This window comes from Tenrec ecaudatus, unplaced genomic scaffold, assembly GCF_050624435.1.
Source record: "Tenrec ecaudatus isolate mTenEca1 unplaced genomic scaffold, mTenEca1.hap1 Scaffold_191, whole genome shotgun sequence".
In the NCBI taxonomy this organism is placed as follows: domain Eukaryota; kingdom Metazoa; phylum Chordata; class Mammalia; order Afrosoricida; family Tenrecidae; genus Tenrec; species Tenrec ecaudatus.
Window position 1 is genome coordinate 301,327 of NW_027458188.1, and position 20,807 is coordinate 322,133.

The window sequence follows — 20,807 nt, forward strand, 5'->3', positions numbered from 1 at the left end:
TTCATGTTTTCCCCAACCTCATTAAAAGGAGGTTCAGGCCATAGGCAAACACCTTTGTAGGATGCAATGTTTACCCATTAACAGACTGGCTGAGAAGAGTAGAAGAATAAAGCTGGGCTTTGCATGTGGTTTCCCTGTTCTAGAACATATTCATTACTAACTTACTACAGTTACCTGCCATCCAACAGTCTACACTTGCTTAAACTCAGCATTTAAAATTGCTTTTCTAGGTTACTTCAGATCTACCAAGAAGTAGATCTATGATTGTAAAGAAGCAGGGAAAGGCAGGGAGAACTTTGTGTTCACATTATATGGTAGGTTGGTCGCCTGGGCAAGGAGATGGTTGGAAGGAGTATCAGTTCATAAGGCTTTCAGATTGTGCTCCAATTGCAAACACATTCGAAGAAGCCACTGAGGAGTCCTTAAGCGAGGGTTGGACGAGTCACTCGAACGAACCCCTGGAATTAACTTGCGTTAGTTGCATTATGGAGCCCTGGTTGTACAGTGGTTGCATGTGGGGCTGATCGTTGCCAAGTCAGTAGTTTGAAACCACCAGCTGCTCTAGGGAGAAAGACGAGCAGTTCTCCTCTGTCCTACAGGGCTACTGTTCGATGAGTCAGAATTGACTCAATGGCAGTGAGTTAGAAATGTGTTTAGTTCCCTGATTGTGCTCAGCCATTGACTGGTGGGACCTAGTGGAAAGTTTAGCTGGCTTAAATATGATAGGGATGGCAGTGGGACGTCAAAGAGGAATGATTTCATCAGCTCTACATGCACATATAGCATCTGATCAGTCAAAATTTTCACTTTTGTTAGCCCAATACTTTTCTTTTCATCTATTTTATTAATAGATTCCCTTCCATTACAGATCTTAGGCATCTTGTTCAATTACATCAATTCTGATCCCATTGAATTAGATTCCCCTTCACAATCCTCTATCAAAACCTTACTGATTCCAAACAGTGTTTCTGGAGAGAATCCTGTAGCTATTTTGATTTGTGAGGATAAATTGCTCTGAAGTGCTCAAGATTACCAATTTTGGAGATGCATATAACTGAGGCCTTCTAATCCTAGCTCCATTACTTACTGTGCATCAATTTGGGTAAGTAATACAACTTTCTAAACTTTAATGTTCTGATCCAGAAAATAAAGTTTATAGTACTTATAATATTATATCATAATATCGCACTGGTGATATAATAAGTGCTTAATAAATACTGAATATATTATTAATAATGTCAACTAGGATTTATGACTTTTTAACTTATATGACTTTTGTACTTCTTTTGAATCTCTATTAACTTCTCACTGGAGTTAGTTCAAACTTATTGTTACTCTTTAATTTTCTTAAACCTGTGTCCACATAGTCTACATTGTTAAGAAGTGAGAGACTTTCAATCAGTTAGCCAACTGGTAATTTATTGCGAATCTTTTGCATCTGGGACTGTTTATGACAGTGATTCCATGGTGGTGACCTGGGCAAATGAAGAGTCTATCTTGATTGAGCAAACAGTTTAGCCTGTGTAGTATATTATCATAAGTTATGAATTTACATATCAAAGTCCCCCATATATTTTACTTCCTTTTTATTATGCCTTTGTGCTATCTTTTCTAAGACTAACCTTGATCTTGTTCTTACTTGGCTTTTCTGGAGACTGGTTCCAACACTTGGCTTTTGCCATGCCGCATTTTCAGTCTTTATCACAATCAGTTCTTTTCACAAGATTTTCTCCCATAATTTTAAAAGAAAGAAATATAATTTACTTGAATGTATTTCTGGCTCTTTTTCCTTCCTTCACTTTTCTCATTTTAGTTTCAATTTGTTTTTCATATTCATGAGCTTATACAAGGATCTCTCACAAAAGTGATCCGCTGTGATCATTGAAATTCCAAATATTTATTCTTATATGATATCTTTTATGATGCCACTTCTGTTTTTAACACAATATGCCATTCTTTGCACTTCATTCCATTTCTTTATTGATTCCCTTGAGTCATGAGTATAGTTCATTCATCTCTTGAGAGGCTATCATTGGTCCTCAAGTGCTAGTAATGCAGAAGCTGTGGATTGGCTATAAGACTCTCGTTTCTTTGTCTGTATTTGGACTCCAGCACTTTTTTTGTTGCTAGTCTTAGCCACTTCAAAACCCAATTTGTATCTTCAGTCAATCTCATTCTCATGTTCACATTTTCTTCTGTTTCGAAAGTTCCTTACCCGTTCTTCAAGCCGCATGTGTTTCAAACTGCGCTGTAGGCACCTGAATAGCACTGCTTTTTCCATTCTTTATATTTCCTAATGTCACCTTCCAATCACTCAGATTTTAAAATTCAAAAATATCTTGGTTTTTTTTTTTCCCTTAAACGTACCTCTTCTTTTTATTTTCATTGAAGCCATTTTGCTTGGGTTAGTTTACTTTCTGGAGTAGCCTCATCACACTAATCATGCTGAGTGCGTGTGCTTTATTCTTCCACATATGTATGATACTACAAAGGCCACTTCTGCCATCTTCATGCCATTGTGTGTTTATTTATACTTTATTTGTGTTCATAGAATTCCCCCCATCCTGAAACGTCCAATACAATTACTACTACTTAAAACCGTTTAATCCTTCATTAACCAGAAATAACAATCTTTCCCCATTGTGAATATTTTATTTTTTCATTCCTCTATGTAAAACGGTGGGGAGGTTACTGTGTCTGGCCTCCCTGGCTTCCCTTTGCCATGAGGCCTGGTTCAGACATGCTACTACCTCCTTCCCTCCCCATCCTTTACCTTATTCTGACACTACTGTACCTCTCAGGGTACTCCACTTCTAGGCGAGGTGTGAGGATTTATTGAAATGATTACACAGAACTCCAGACAGAACTATGGGAATTCATTAGGGAAGTCCCAGGAGCCATCCCAGATTACTAGAATCGTGTTTTTGCACTGGGCTACTCACTTCTGGGTCAGAAGTTTGGAATCACCAGCCACTCCTTGGGAGTAAGATAAGGCTTTGTCCTCCTTTAAAGCATTAGAGTTTCAGAAGTTCTGCCTTGTCCAGAAGATCACACTATGAGTCAGAATTGACTGGATGGCAATGAGGTGTGTTGTTGTTGTTGGTTGGGATTAGGGTAGTTTTTGTTGTCAGGGGCTGTTGAGTCAGTTCTGACCCATAGCACTCCTGTATAGAACAGAGCCAAACACTGCCCACCCTGAGCTCTCCTATGCTTTAGCCCATTGTATCCACGGTGTCAATAGGCTAATGGGAAGTTAATAGGTTAGCACAAATCAGGATATCTGTAAGGATACAGTCATCATCCAGAGCAACAGCTCTCAACAAACAACCAAGTCTCTCCCTGGTCTTTGGCTTCTGCTTCCATGGCCCAGAAGCACAGCTCTGCCTCACAGCTTCATAGTCCTGATGCCGCTCCTCTGTTCAGACTCGTGATCCCTTGCCTTGGCCTCAGATCATGGACTGGGTCTTTCTGTCTAGTCCATATTTCCATGCCACGCCCTCCGGTGCCTCTGGTTCAGGCCCCACCTGCTCAGGCAGAGATCTCTGATGCTCTCATCCATTGGTCCTGGGATTCTCTCTGTACAGAGATGGCTCTTATGTCCAGAGGAACAGCCATGATGGATAGGGTGGGCTTTTGTTTTTGTGTCTTTTAGCAGAGTGTAACCCCAGGAAACGAAGGGCTTGATTTGGTTCATACCCTCTACTAAATTTCGGACTTAACTCTAGCTCAATCCTGTCCATTAGATTAGCATAGAAGTCCTTCTAAAGTAGGGTTACAGTCACAGGAATAGAGTCTAGAATTCTAATACACCACATAAGAAATTGTGGCTAGAAGGGCTGTCTTAACTGACTGCATCTCATTATCTCATACTGTTTTGCAGCTTCTCTTTTTTTGACATAGGCTCCTGAGAACCATGAGGACAGAGACTTGTGACATCTTCATTTATATTCTACAGGATAATAGGCATACTACCTTGCTTAATAAGCATCACTAAAAGAATAAATGAGAAGCTCTCTCTTAACACCGAAGTATACCAGTGAAGAAATAAACTCTGTAGCCCAGCTGAGTATCCAGTTTGCAAGAGCTCAGAGTAGTGGCGATGTCCATAGGTACTGGTTCTTTCTCTCTCCCCTAATTAATACCCTAAGGGAGCGCAGCCTTACTGAGTAGGCGCTGGGGATGGGGGCAATGGGGGCACGAGGACACAGCGCCTTCCCTGGAATTATTGAATGCCTGCAAGACTGACATGCATGGAATTTTTTATAATGTGGAATAAAATTAATTTTATGAAGACATCTGAAAAGGAATACTCAAGGTATAAAAATTACTACATGATCAATATTTCATAAGCAAAGTGTTGTATATTATTCTTTTTGAAACCTGGAAAAAAAAGAACCCATAAAAGTCATTTCCCGCCCCCCACTATTTCCCTGAACCTGTGTTTAGCTAACACAGTGGTGAATGTGCACGAATTAATTGGAAGCTTTCAAGAATCTTACAGAAACAAGTACATTATCCCCCTGAGCTTCTTAGGCTTCCTAAAGGTTCACTTTCTAATGTTGGGGCAGGAACTTGGCTTCTGAATATAAAGTACAGTGTGTAAACACTACTTCCTTGGTGAACACACGCTTTATGGAATCGTGACAAAGACTGTGGTGGTTAATAAATGCTCCCAGTAGCTCCTCATAGCGGGTGCTGATCACGTGCTGGCCTCCTGAGACAGTTGGCGAGCCTATCGGGGTGTAAAACTCTATGAAATAGGGATGTTTACATTTTTGGGTTGGAAAGAAAAGGTTACATTAAATATAGAAGAGTGCATGCTACTCTGGAGACGTTAAAATGCCCAAGTGCGCAATGTAGACATGTGGTCTAGAAGTTAATTAAGCCACAATTAACGGAGTGGTGATAGTATGTAACTTTTAAAATATTGATATTTCTAGTCTCTATTTCCTGTTAGAACAGGGCTCCAACAACCCAGACAGAAAAGGAGCACATTCCTTATGATTAGAAAGGATTTTCTTCATCATTAGATGATGGGAAATTGATCGTTTTTATAGCCTGTCAAGAGACCAAGTCGTCATTACCTGGAGGGAAACACTTAAATCATCTGAAGACGGGGATTCTGCTCTGAAGGGAAGTTTGAGTTGACTGCTGGATATTTTAAGTCCCGCTCCCCAGATGGCCTGGTGAGATGTGCCGCAAAGCTGACAGTTTACAGCCTTGGGGTGGGCCGATTAGATTGGAAATGTATAGGAGGGAAGCTTGTCAAGGAAATTCAAGGAGCAGAAATGATAGGTCCTAAAGGGAATTCTAACCTGGTCCCAAGATTGAATCATAAATGCTTACATTTCATGAGCTTACACAAGTGTGCAGAAATAAGGAGGAGGGCACAAAAGAAAGGGAAAAAATGGTCAAACTTGTGGGAGGAAAAATATATCAGAAGACTCATAAAATTTCTGACTTGTCCGGCTCATCATTTATTGATTTGTGAATAAAATTTTGAAGAATTTTGGTGGTAAAAGAAACTTTTCCCAGACACATCTTCAGTGGATATCCTGGGAGCTGAGTGTGGCATGGCTTTAAAATTCTCGTTGTACGGGAAACAATCTGCATCACAAGGAATAGAAATACTTTCTTGCTTCTCGTGATCGGCTACAGCAGTCTGTCCCGGGCAGGCTGAGGATGTAGGCAGTTCTTACAGTTCTCTTGTCAAAATCGCAACTGGTAGGAGACGACTTATAGAGGGGATGCCTTCCTCGGAGGACCAGGCTACCATTGTATTTAAGCTTGTGTTGCGGTGAATAGACCGAGTCCAGGGCAATATGTGTGGCTGGGGGTAACTGTTCACAATCCAGAGCGCCACAGGCCGAGAATTTTGCATGGATATAGATGCCTTCTTGAAGGCTTATTTATATTTGTTCAAGTCACTGGTTGTTGTTAGCTTCTATTGAGTCCCTTCCTAGTCACAGCAACTCCGGAACAACAGAATGAAAGACTCAGGAGCCCTGCGCCAGCCTCCCCGCTGTTCTGTTTGAGCTCCCTCTTGCAGCCACAGGTCAATCCATCCTTTACAACTGTCCCTCCCCTTTACCAGCATCGTGTCCTTTTCCAGACACTTCTGTCTCCTGACAACAGGTCCAAAGTGTAGCAGATTTCGCTTGCCGCTCTCAATTCTAAAGAGCATCTGGCTGTACTTGATCTAAGAGAGTCTTTTCTTCTGGAATTTCATGATACCGTCAACATTTTTCATCATCATAACCCCAATCCAGCCATTGTTCTTCTGCTTTCTCTATTCATTGTCCACCTTCCACAGGCACACGAGCCGACTGAAACACCGTGGCTTAAGGGAGGTTTGTCTTAGTCCTCTAACTGACATCTTGGCTCTTTCTCATTTTAATGCAAACTTTGAATCAGATTTGCCTCATTTGGTTTATTATTTAATTTCTTGGCTTCCCTTTCTATGAGCTTTGATTTGGTATCCCAGGAAAATAAGATCATTGATAACACTGATCGTCTTTTCGTTTATTGTGATGTGGTTTATTGGTACTACTGTAAGGGTTCTTGTTTCTTTTGCATTCAGTTGCAGTCTGTACTACTGAAGGTCGCAGTGGTTAATATTCATTAGCAAGTGACTCAAGTCCCCATCACTTCCTGAAGCTAGACTGTGTGCATACCGTGGGTGGTTAATCTGCCTTTCTCTAATCCTGATGCTGAAATTTTCTTCCATCTAGTCCATCTTCTCAGATTATTTGCGCAACATACAGATTGAATAAATCCAGTAAAAGGTTGCGCACCCAACATATGCCGCTCCTGTTGAAATCAACCCATACTCCCTTGTTCTTTATGAATGCTGCCTTTTGGTCCTTGTACTGGTTCTGCATGAGCACCAATAAATGTTTTCAGGCTCCTTCTTCACAATGTCATCTGTAGTTTTCTATGATCCACCTAGCCATCTTTGCTACATGTAAACATCTTTCTGGTCTTCTGTTTCCAGCCCAAGATCCATATAATATCAGCAACAATAGGCCTGGTTCCCCATCGTCTTCTGAAGCTGGCTTGAATTTCTGGTAGCCCCCTGTCAATGTAAACCTCTATTTTCAAATGATCTTTGGCAACCATTTTCTTGAAAGTGATATTAATTATATTTTTTGTTAATTTCTACATTCTACATTCAATTTTACATTCTTTAGAATTGTTTACTCTTATGGCAGATACATATTTCTTCCTGTACTTTGGCTAGTTAGCTCACTACCAGATTCTTGGCACAGACTGGAACCGTATATACTCAAGTATAAGCTGACCTGAATATCCAGCAAGGTACCTAATTTTACCACAAAAACGGCATTAAAAATGTGCTGAGAAGCTCGGCTTCTACACGAGTATATGCAGTAAGGACTTCCAGAGTTAGGTGATTTGCAAACATATTTTGATCGGTGTCTTTTCAGCTCCCAGGAGCCTGGGTTTCACCCGTGTCTTCAGTGCTTCTGCCTTCAGTACAATCAGTTCTTGGTCATACTCTACCTCTAAATGATTGAAACCAAACCATTATTTCTCTTATGTTGAGTCTGTGTACCTTCTATCTTCTTTTTATGCTTCCTGTATCATTTGATATTCTGCCCAGAAAAAATAAATCCATGTTATTAAGTTAATTGCAACAGGGGCACCCTCTATTGAGTTTCCCAGGCTATGAATTTTTACAGGAGCAGGTAACCTCATCTGTCTCCTGGGGAATGGCTGCTGGGTTTGAACTGCCAACCTTGTACTCTGAAAGCCAATGATTGCAAATCAAGCCTTGAATTTATCTCACTTAGAAGATAATCTATTCTACGTATACAATCAAATCTCTATATAGGCTCACTCCCATTGAGTTGGTTCAGACTCACAGCAACTGTGTAGGACAGGGTGGAACTGCTCATGTGGCTTCTGAAGCTGTAACACTTTATTGGAGCAGAAAGCCTCATTTTGACCCTGAGCAGTAATTAGTGGTTTTGAACTGTTAACTATGCAGTTAACAGCCAAACACAAAACCTCTATGCCACCAGGGTTCCATATATAACAGTAGATATTACATATTCAACTATAGGATATTAGTGGATATTTTACTTTCAAAACTATCTTTTTATCAGTGACTTTTAATGGGCAAAATATTTATAGAGGCACATATTTACATTTATTGGAGTTAGTTTACACAGACTAATTCAAGCAGATGAACCATCAAGCATTTGTAACAAAGTTAAAAAGACAAACAGGATAGTTCCTGGCAACTGACAACCTTCAATGATTTGAAGGGTGTTGATATTATTTTGGTGAAACCCAAGGCCTTGGATTAAAAATAGGAAAATAACTCCTTTCTTCCCAGTCGTACCTATCTCTGTACAGTAGAACCCCGGACCTCGACGCTAATCAGTTATAGGAGGAGCATCAAGATGCGATGCAGTTGAGCTCTGATTCAGTTTTTCCCACAAGAGACAACTGAGCATGGATTAATCTGTTCTTGACCACCAAGTGTTTACCTTAACCTTACCTTTTTTTATCAAACATTACACAGAAATTTCAAAGTGAATGCGTTCAGAGTTAAATTATATAATTTAAACAAGAAACACAACATTTAAAAGTTTCTAACAACTACAGTCTGACCCACACCTTGAGATTGATGAGGATCTGGATCTGTGGACACGGATGTGGAGAGAGAGTCACTGTTTGGGCAAATCAACTGGGAGCTGCTTTTGAGGTGTTTTCCCTTCTTTGCCTTTGTTTTTACTAGGACCTGGCTGGCTTTCTTAAAAAAAGAAAAACATATTCTGTTTAATATGGTCTGTGGTTGGCATTTCCTTATCTGTTTTCTAAAAGGGTTTACTAAATTATCATCAACAATATCAATAACAAGGTTAACCAGTTCCTTATCATGATAATTCTTTTCAAAATACTCTTTTTTTTGAACCCATGTTTTTTTTATTATCTAAAAACAGTACAGAAAGCCACGAAAACTAAGAAAAGAATAGCAAAAACGCTTGGAACGCAGCCGCAAAAGGTTTAAACAAGGCCTAGACTGACAATGCCAGCTAACGCACGTGACCGAACCACGAACTGCTTCCTTTACAAAAATCACGTGCGTCGGGTCAGGTTCTGATGTTTTGTTTGAGCTCTGATGCAAAATGCTCTCTACATTTCGCATCAAAATCCAATTATGTCGCTCACTGATGCAGTCGAGTACCGGGTTCTACTGTAGATAGATTTTAACCTTTTCCCCGGTGAAGCATGTTGATGGCAGCAGTTTCTGTTTTGGGTGCTATTTGTAAAGCATCAGGTAGGCGGTTATTACTGTTATTGTCCGTGTTAGGCGCCATGGAATAGAGTCTATTGTACTTAACCCCAGCCTGGACGTCGCCCAGCCACCATTCGGAGGTTGGAGCCCATGGTTGCAGGCAGTCTGCATCCTGGTTGGCAAGGGTCTTTCCGTCTGTTTGGTTTTGCCTTTCTACCATGCATACGGTGACCTCTTCCAGGACTTAGCTCTTGATAGCAAGATCAAAGTCCATTAGAAATGTCTTGCCAACCTCACTTCTTTGTAACATTTTCAATGCACTTCTTCTAAGCGATCCCTCCTCCTTTTTCTGGTACTGCGGGCTACCTTCCACAGCCTCTCTCAAGTGCCCCCGTGCTTTGGCTTTCCTTACTCAGCGCCGAACTTCCCCTGCCTATGAGGCCACTGGAAATACCAGGACTGGAGTCAGGTGCCCTTGATTTTCAAAGTGATGTTCTTACTCATCCCCATTTGAAGAGGTTTCTGCCGCAAGTTTGTCCTGTGCAGTATGTCTCTTCACTTCTTGACAGCAGTTCCATGAACATTGATCTAAGGAAGATGAAATCCTTGACCACTTCCATCTTTTCTTCATTTATCATGGTTTTATCTACTTGAAAGATCCAGGATTCAGTGTCCCGTGCACCTCAGGCCTTGGCCAGGGTCCCGAGATGCATTCAGAACCCTGGTCAATGTGGTCCATCCAGTGCATACTGGCAAAGGCACTTCCCCCCTCCCCCCCCACCCTGCCGACTGTCCCCCAAAGCATTTCCACTCATTCTTTCCCACACCGGGAAGTCAGGCCTCTCGCTTTCCCTACCGACAGGTATGGCTTGTGTTCCCGGGTTATGTTTGCTCCCTTTCCCTTGCGTTGTTTGTTCCCTTACGTTGTTTTCCCATGTGTATGTCTGCTCTCTCTGATAGGGCTGTCTACCCGGCCCTGGGGGGGAGGGGGACCTCATCAAAGATGAACATGTCAGCCTCTTATTAGACACCTCTACCCTCTTGACCCGTTGATCCCACCTGAGGTGAGGCACCCTCAAGCCTGGTGACCTTAGGAAATCTAGAACAGAGGGTGTATGGTTCGTTGGCACCGGTCAGCCTCTCTACCAGACTGTATGGCCCTCAGCCAATAGATGAGAGTCCCACAAGTGTGAACTTTGATGCTTTTTCCTCCAGCCGCGGTCTCATAAAGGGCTCGTCCATGCGTGCAAACTAATTTCACTCAGCAGACTGACTTCCAGCTCCTTCCACATCTGAAGGTGTGTCATGGATTCACAGCTGTTTTTTTGGGATGTGTATGGTTCCATTGTTTGTATATACCCGTGTTTCTTTATCCAATCATCTACTGGTAGGAATTTAGCTGTTTCCAGATTCTTGCTATAGTGAACTATGCTGCCATGGAAACGGGGGCCCAAACGTCTGTTGTAATCTGCTTCTTGTTTGCGTTGGGTATATGCCCAGTAATGGTATTGCTGGATCATATCATTTTTCACTTGTTTGGTTTTTTCACAATTGGTTTTTATTCATTATGGTTTATCATATCACATAATTATGATGCAGAAGTAATAGCAGGTATGAATATGGTAAGTTACTTCAAAGAAACAATTCAGACACTTTTATGATGAGTTACATTGTCTACACCTTACCACAATGACATATTACTAGAATGTATTTGCTATTGCTATGTGTTGTCTGTTAATCATCTGTGTTAGGTGTCATCATATCACCTTGACAGTGGCTGTACTTATCTACAAGCCCACCAGCAGTGGATCAGAGTTCCAATCTCACCACACCCTCTCCAGCATTTGTTGTTCTCAGTCTTTTTGTTCTTTTTTTTTTTAATTGGTCAGTAGTTTTGGGTGTTAGGTGGTATCTTATGATTGTTTTGACTTTGTTTTATTTGTTTGTTTGTTTTTACTTACTTTATTGGGGGATCTGATGGCTAGTGACCCGAGAGCATTCCTCAGGTGTTTATTAGCCTTTTGAATGTCATCCTTGGTTCTTGCTCACCTTCTCAGGGGATCATTAGTTGTTGTTTTTTTATTGTTGTAGATTTTTACATACTGTAGATTTTAGTAATTAGTCATTTGTTTGTTGCGTCATTACTAAATATCTTTTCCCAGTATGTGGGCTCTCTCTTTACTCTTTTAAGGAAGTTTTTTTTTTTACATTTTATTAGGGGCTCATAGAACTCTTATCACAATCCATACATATACATACATCAATTGTATAAAGCACATCCATACATTCCCTGCCCCAATCATTCTCAAAGCATTTGCTCTCCACTTAAGCCCTTTGCATCAGGTCCTTTTTTCCCCCTCCCTCCCCGCTCTCCCCTCCCTCATGAGCCCTTGATAATTTATAGATTGTTATTTTGTCATATCTTGCCCTATCTGGAGTCTCCCTTCCCCCTTCTCTTAAGGAAGTCTTTTGATGTACATAAGTGTTTAATTGTTAATAGGTCCCACTCATCTATTTTGTCTTCCATGGATTGTGATTGGTTTGTTATCTCTGATAGCCCATATATTCCCTGCCCTAGGGCACTTTACAATTGCCCCCAATTGTCTCCTGAATGACCCTGATAGCTTTGGGATTTACATTCAGGTCTTTTATCAACCTTGAGCTTATCCTTGTGCATGAGGTGAGATATGGGCCTTGTTTCATTCTCTGCAGGTGCATAGCCAATGTTTCAGCACTGTTTATTCAAGAGGGTATCAGCTTCCCAATTAAAGCCTTTTGGACCATTGTCAAAAATCAGTTGCCTGTATGCAAATGTTTTTACTTCTGTGTTTTCTGTCCTGATCTTTGGTGGGTGTTTCTGTCATTATACCAGTACCAGACTGCTTTGACAGCTGGTACTGGTTTTGAGGTCAGGGAATTCATGACCACCTAATTTCTTTTTTTTTTTTTGGACTTCTTAGCTTATCCTGGGCTGTTTTCCTCTCCAAATGAAGTTGGTAATAATTTTTTTCCATTTCTTTGAAGAATGATGCTGGGATTTGGATCGGGATTGCACTGAATCTGTAGATTGCTTTAGGTAATACTGATATTTTCACAATATTGAGTCTTCCAATCCATGAATATGGGTATCCTTCCATTTTTGTAGATCCCCTTTAGTCCTTTGGAGTAATCTGTAGTTTTCTTCATACAGATCTTTTATTTTTTTATTAGATTTATTGCTAGGTAACCAGCTTCTGTGCGGCTACTGTGAATGATATTGTTGCCCTGAAATCTTTCTTGGTGTTGCCCCCACTGGAATATAGGAATCCCATTGATTTCTGCTTGTTAATCTTGTATCCTGCTATACCACTAAACTGCTCTGTTGTTTTCAATATCCTATTGTGGACTCTTGTGATTCTCAATATATAAAATCACATTATCTATAAATAGCGACAGTTTCACTTCTAGTTTAGCCACGTGCACTCCCTTATTTCTCGCTGTTGTCTTAGGGTATTAATAGGCTAGGATGTCTAGCACAGTGTTGAATAAAAGTGGCGATAAAGGACATCCTTGTCAGGTTCCCATATTCAGAGGAAATATTTTCAGCTTTTCTCTATTGAGTGTAGTATTGGCTATAGGATTTTTGTATATGGCTTTTACTATATTGAGACTTTTCCCTTCTGTCTTCTTGAAAGTTTTTATTAGGAATGGGTGTTGGATATTATATTATCAAATGCTTTTTCTGAATCAGCTGATTTAATCACATGCTTCTTATCCTTTTTCTTGTTAACATGGTGCTTTACATGCATTATTTTTCAAATATTGAACCATCCCATCATCCCTGGTATGAATCCCACTTGGTCATGATGTAAAAATCCTCTTTTTACAATATACATGTCATTGCCTTTGAATTTGACATCTTAACGTGGTAAATTGTAGGATTGATTCAGAATGGTCAATGCTAAACCATTTCTGGTGACTAATGGCTAGGATATCCATCCTTTTGCTTTCCATTTGATTTCTGAGAACTCACAATTTTCCTAGACTCAAACAACATCACACATCTCATATTAGGGTTATTAATACATATTTGCAGCTTCTGCTCCTCATTGTGAGTCACGCTTCAGCAGCTACTAGTCTTGCAGGCTGCACTCCATCTCCATTATTATGCTCAGCTGTACTTTTGAGAAGGCAGCTCTTCAAGGCATATTTTGAGTGACTTCTAACTTGAGTGGCTCATCATCTTGTGCTATATCTGTGAATATCCCCCTACTAATCATAAGGTTTTCAGTGTATCACACAATGCTCTGCTACTATTTATAAGGTATTCCACAGCGAATCCCTTAGAAGTTGAGAGCTGATTTCTTTTTTATAGCCTATTCCTAGTCTGGAAACTGTTGAAAACTTCTCACCTCAGGTGATCCTACTGGTATTTGACCCATCTTCTAGCAGTACAGCAACCTGCAATCTACCACAGTACAAGAAACTGACAGCTAGCAGTATTGACAAAGTGATTACTTAATTTTAAACCTAATGCTTGAATGAATGGTCTCTAAAAGAGGTAGACAAGCCTACAGTGATATCGCAGGTGTACCTTAATTTGAAGCCCTGTATGTGGGTGGTTCTTTTCATGTATTTTATCAATTTATCATTTTATCTACTAAAATAATATAATATGCCTCCCATTTCTTATCAAAGTGTAAAACATACGGTAAAGTAACGTAATATCAGGACTCGCATGGCTCTGTACCTCCCTGCTTCACAATCTTTCTCAAATGATGTGTGTTAAATCGCTGAATGTAACCATTCGTTGCTGGGGTAGAAAAATGTTCAGTATAAGATACATTTTGAGGAAACTAGGAGGTTTTCTATGAATTTATTTGCTGTTTCCAAAATCTACAGTAAGAATGTTGTCTTCAATTCTAGCCCTGTTAACCATTTGTACATTCTTTGTTACCTCTGTGTGAGCCGAAGGCCTATTCAGTACGAAATGACTCTTTAACAGAGGGAAGGAAAGGCCAGGGGGGGATAAAAGATATGTAAACTAATTTTCTTATATATTACCTGTGACCTGAGCAGCATTATATATATATATATATATATATATATATATATATATATATATATATATATATATATTTCATTTCAAAATAACTGAAATAATTTGTTGTTTTATGAAATTATTGTAAACAATGATCTTGTGCTTTCTGATAGCAGAAAGCTTTACAAGTAACGCATGAATTAATATCCACTTATCTAGTCTCTGCTTTTTTGTGTGAAAGTTATGGTGAATAATTTTTTTGCTATTTACTAGATGACTCCACATAGGTAATGTTAGCTGTCAATAGCCGGGTCTTTAGTGTTTTCCTATGTAGATATTTAGACTAGATCAGACTTCCTGGGTCCCTAGCTCTATCACTTACTAGCTTTGAAAACTTGGATAGCTATACAGGCATGTATATATATAATTACATTTATATGCAATGACAGGGTACTAGAGCTCTACACGTATATTTATTTATAAAGTATTACAGTAGCAGATGAACATTGGGCCTCCACTCAAGTACTCCCTCACCCCAAGAACAATGTTTTACTAACACGGCACTCTGTGATGTTCACCTGCTCTGACATGATTGCTGAAGACAAAATGGGTGCATAAGCAAATGTGGTGAAGAAAGCTGATGGTGCTTGACTATCAACAGATATAATGTTATTGGATTGGGGAAAGGAACGCGAGCTCACCTTGGGCGCACGGAAGAATTACAGCCAGTTGAGATGCAAATGCGGCAAACGGAGTTTTATTTTTCTATCTCGAGCTAGGGCTTTCTTCCCTACACTGCCCAGCGCAGCGGGACCCAGCGTCCAAAAGGGAATCAGCCCCGAGTTCTTTGTTCCCTGGGCTTTTATGGGGCTAGGGACCGGGGGCAGTCCAGTGTTGCTGTTCTTTAAACTTATTGGAGAAAACTTCTGGCATCAGCATTGTCCAGTGGTGGTTGGTGAGTAGTTCTGCACGTATTTTCTTGACTGGTCAATTGGGGGTGGTGGTCGCTGCTCCCTACTGGTCCGTCTGGGACAGGTGATGCCGTCTCTGATAGAATTACCTCAGTGTCCAGGAATCTGAAATTAGAGCTTAAGCCTGCCCCAGACTTTGGTTTTATACGGCCTGTCATGGTGCTAGTGCCGGCAGTTGTAAACCAGGACCCCACAGTGTCAGGGGTCTTAAAGGCTTGAAGAAAAACAAGTGGCCATCTGGCTGAGAAACAACAAAGCCCACATGGAAGAAGCACATCAGCCTGCGTGATTGCGATGTGTTGATGGGATTAGGTATCAGGCATCAAAGACCTCAAATAAAACAAACAAATTAAAGCATATCAATGGGAATGAGGGGGAGGGCAGAGTGGAGACTCAAAATCCTTCAATAGTAAATTGGACAACACGTGTCAGAATGGTCACAAGGAAGAGAAGATCCAGTCAGGGTACAATATAGCACCGATTAAACCCACAACCTTCCTCTGGTTCTTTACTTCTTCCTCCTCCCCCACTATCATGACCCAATTCTATCTTAAAAATCTGGGTAGACCAGAATTTGCATACTGGTACAGTATACACATTGAATCCAGAACAGATAACCCCCTCAGGACCAATAAGGGGTGAAAGCGATACTAGGAGGGTAAAGTTGGGGGGTGAGTAAGGGAAATACCATCACAATGACAGACATCTGGTCCCCAATCCCAGGGGGATGGATAGCAGAAAAGTGGGTGAAATGAGACAGCAGAAATTTAGACATGAAAAAAAGAGAGACAATAATTTACAAACTATCAAAGGGGCATAGGGGAGCAAAAGTGGGGGATGGAGGAGGAAAAAAATGAGGAACTGATGCCACAGGCTCAAGTAGAAAGAAAATGTTTTGAAAAAGATGATGACAAGATATGTACAGATGTGTTTGACACAATGGACATTTGTATAGGTTATGATAAGAGCTGTATGAGCCCTCAATACAATAAAATTAAAATGAAAATATATATCTTATTTATTGGGTCCTTATAAATTAAAATGTATAAAACTTTTTGATAACTATTTAACACTGTATGTGTTCTGTCAGCATTATCATCATAGTTATCTTCATCATTACCACATCACAAACATCGTTCTAGTCTGCCTAGTGTTGGGAAGATAATGAATCCTGTCTAGCCTTAATGAAGCAAGATCATAATTTTAAATGACAGGTTGTCCTTATTCACATGAACTCATTCATGAAACAAATACTTAACTGAAAATTTGCTGGCCAAGTTTCTATGCCCGAGGGATAGTGCGAGCAACAAGATAGATACATTTCTGCTACCGTGGAGCACATGTTCTGTGACGAGACAACAGAAAACAGACAAATACGTAAAATAATAAATGGGTAATATAAACAATAAAATATGTGACACAATAAAATTGGGATATTTTAATTTTAAAGAATTCTGTTTTGATGAAATATATGCAATAACATGTATAATAAAACATTTCATTTTCCCTGTGTTATCAAATGACATTAATTACATTTAATTATTGTATAAAATGATCATTATCTATGTCCAATTGTTTTCATTCCCCTTAGCAAAATCTCCGTATCCCTCAAGAAATACCCATTTGCATTCCCCTTCAACACAATGAAAGTTGGTTTCCAAACATTTGCTTATTCTTGATATTTTTTTTAAATGACCTTGTTCTTTTTTTTTTTTAATTTTAACAATTTATTGGGGCTCATACAATTCTTTTCACAGTTCGTTCATACATATACATACATCAATTGTATAAAGCACATCTGTACAGTCTTTGCCCTGATCATTTTTTCTCTTTTCTTCTTTTAAATTTTATTAGGGACTCATACAACTCTTACCAGAATCCATACATATACATACATCAATTGTATAAAGCACATCCATACATTCCCTGCCCCAATCATTCTCAAGGCATTTGCTCTCCACTTAAGCCCCTTGCATCAGGTCCTCTTTTTTTCCCCCCCTCCCTCGCCATTCCCCCCTCCCTCATATGCCCTTGGTAATTTACACATCGTTATTTTGTCATATCTTGCCCTATCCGGAGTCTCCCTTCCCCCCTTCTCTGCTGTCCCTCTCCCAAGGAAGAGGTCACATGTGGATCCTTATAATCAGTTCCCCCTTTCCAACTCACTCACCCTCCACTCTCCCAGCATCGCCCCTCACACCCTTGGTCCTGAAGGTATCATCCACCCTGGATTCCCTGTACCTCCAACCCTCATATGCACCAGTGTACAGCCTCTGCCCTATCCAGCCCTGCAAGGTAGAATTCGGATCATGGTAGTTGGGGGGAGGAAGCATCCAGGATCTGGGGGAAAGCTGTGTTCTTCATCGATACTACCTCACACCCTAATTAACCCATCTCCTTGATATTTTATATAACTTGTTTATACATATTCTTTTTATTCATGTAATCCATATAGCAAGTCTTTTCATGTTTCATACATATCATAGCACACATCAGGACTTTTTCTTTATGAGTTACAACTCAATGAATGTCTGTATCACATGGTATTTGTCTATTTCTCTGTTGATGGACATATCCGTTTTCCTTGTTTCTATCTTTTGGTTATTGTGGATAACACTGCAGTGGACATTGGTGGACAAGTATTTCTTTGATTTACAAAGATTGTTAGCTCAAAGCAATTTGAATGCTGTAGCTAATTTACTATTTTCCCTTTCTACTATTGTTTCTGTTGTTGGTTTCTGTTCATCTGGCTTTAGCCATCCATCATTACTTGGAACATCACGTTGACTACGTGCCTACCTTTTTGTCCAGATTTTGTTCTGTTATAGTAATGATACTTAATGTGAGTAGGCAGACGCCCGTAGTATTTTCCCTGACTTGCTAAGTATTCATATTAACCACATTAGTTATACTTACATTGTTTTATCTGTATTTGAGTAAACATTGCTTCTCAAAGATCTAGCACAAAACTTATGTAGTGAGGTGATATAATATTAATAACTAACACCCATATACGTTGTTTATACGTGTCATGCAGTGGATTCTTACTCATAGCGACTCTGAGAACAACGCAGACTTGTCCCATTGGGTTTCTTAGGCTGCTTGAATGTTAACTGAAAAATCAGCAGTGTGAACTCACCAGCTGCTTAATGCAGCAAAGAGGCATCAATCTACTTCCGTGAAATTCTTAACATTGGAAACCCTGTGCGGCAGCTCTGCCCCAGCCTGCAGAGTTGCTCTGAATTGGTTTGAATTGACAGCCATGGGCAATACTGATGTGAGCAGAGCGCAGGGCTGTGCTCTATGGAGCAGCCAGTAGGTTTGAACTACTGACCTTTTGATCACTAGCTGAACTCTTAACCATGGAGTTATCGGGGTTCCTAACACATGGTGCTTAGTATTTTTAAGATTCTGTTCAAACAATTTGCATTTGTTAATTAATTTAATCTTGGGAGCAGCCATATGAAATATGCACTCAAGGAATGTGAGATGAGAGGAGCACTGAGATCGTTGTCCCAGGGATACCTGGACAGTAATTGGCAGACACACTGTTTGAGGCCAGCAGTCTGGTGCAGAGTTTGAACTGTTAGCCAGTATTCCAAAGTCTCCAGTCCCACAACAATTCTATTCCGCATGGAGCCAGGGGTGCATTCAGTAGCTATGTCACTCTACATTTATACTTTATTATGCTTATTAATGTCATATCTTCCTTATTAGTTTATAAACTTATAGTGGAACTAATTTTTATTTACTTTGTAGATGGCTCAGTATGATTTTTATTTCACCCAAATTATAGCTTATTATTGTTCTGAGATATTCTTTCCAAGAATTTTCTATTCTGCAACGATCAGTATTGCATCCATAAAACTTTCAGATCTACAAAACAAATAAAGTTCTTCCAAGTGGTATACGTGTTCTTGCTTTTGTTTAAGGCATATTTTAAAATAAATTACAAGAATACACTGTGTTTTATTGGTGTCAGAAAATTTTGGAATCATATCACTAGGTTCAAATTCTTTTATTTTTTAAATATGTTTTCTACAGGGTGCTGCTTTAATTCGAATGCTGGCTAATTTTATGGGCCATTCAGTGTTTCAAAGGGGTTTGCAAGTAAGTAAATTGCTTTGTTTTCTCTTAAAATTTTTCTTATTTTATGCTATGCAGATGTTTTACAGTTTAAGAAATTACTGATATAAGATTACTAAATGGTATGGAAAAGTTTAAGATGTATAAGGTTAGCATCATCTTTCAATATGAGAAATGAAACTTATAAATACCATGTTCTCAATAGCACCAGAATAAGCTTGAAGTATTGTGTGATTGAGAATATGTTTAATTTTCATTTTAAATTAAAATTGTAAGAGCCCAAATAATTGATATAAAATATTTAGAATGCCTACTTCTCTCTTTTTTCTCCACTGATAAGTTTATGTAAGGTAAGAAGTGATAATAACCTTAGGAAAATTATATTGTGAAGAAAAATCTTAATAGTATTTTCAGCTACGTGTATTTTGTGTTTCTGTTGCTCCGCTGTTGATATATATATATATATATATAGATAGATAGAGATTGTTATTTATCTGATGATCATTTAAATTTTTCTTTTTAATTAGAAAATACAGTGCTGTACAAATTAAAGGAAAATAAACAATTTTATCAAAATGTATTTGCAGTAGGAAGTATGAGATTTAGGAGTAAATTTCTTAGAAAAAGAGGCTTCTTAATGGCTTTTAAAGTAAATACAAATACAGAAAAATAAAACTTTTACTCCATTGAAATCTGCTAGAGCAAATCATGTTCCTAGCAGCTGTGATTGATGAATTATTTATGATGCATCCTGCTACTTAGAAGTGTCCTTTAAAGTAAATTGATGTTCACCTGAAATACAATTATGCTAAGACAGAGAGAGCTATCAATCTTATCTGTTCTTAGTAAGCTTTCATTTTAAAATTTTAATAAACTACATCTGAGATCAGGTCATATTTTAGTAGTATAATTCTATGTTTACCCCCCACAATTTTTAAAGGTAAAATACAAAGCAAGAGTTAACTATGTTTTGACAAGGCTAGTTATACGTAGCACAACAAAGCAAAACTATAAATTTCCTGAAGAATAATTTCCCTTAGAAAATATTTTCACAGATTTGTTCCAGCAGTGGTTGGAAGTTACTTTACTCAGCTCCTTCCATTAGGGAAACCTTCAGAATAGCTGAATCCATGGAACCTATTTTGTTGGGGAGAAAGGGTCTGTTCTGATCACATAGTTGGATTTCTCCCTCCTCTCGAGGAGCGCCCTCCAAGAATATCAGAGGAATGTCCTTCTCTACCGCCATTTCTTTGTTTTCCCCATTGATGTTGTAGCATGACAGTTCTTGAAAAAATCTAAACTTGTATAAGAGCAATACAAATTGAATTTGATTTCTTGGTAGCTAGTTGATGTGAAATCATTTTCTGAGTACAGTTTTTGTTCTTTTTCTCATCTGTCTGTATAGATTTGCTCAGCAGATTGAATAATCATAGTTATTTTATTTGGAAAGGATTATTATTTTGCA

At 39.2% G+C, this 20,807-nt stretch overlaps 1 protein-coding gene across 1 annotated transcript in view; it reads left to right on the forward strand.

Moving 5' to 3' along the window:
- LOC142436276 (thyrotropin-releasing hormone-degrading ectoenzyme-like) overlaps positions 1-20,807 on the forward strand; it is a 333,189-nt gene that overhangs the window by 224,320 nt on the left and 88,062 nt on the right. Inside the window, exon 6 of the mRNA XM_075540034.1 lies at positions 19,301-19,366. Within this exon, the coding sequence (XP_075396149.1) occupies positions 19,301-19,366 (66 nt within the window). The remainder of the gene's footprint in view (positions 1-19,300; positions 19,367-20,807) is intronic.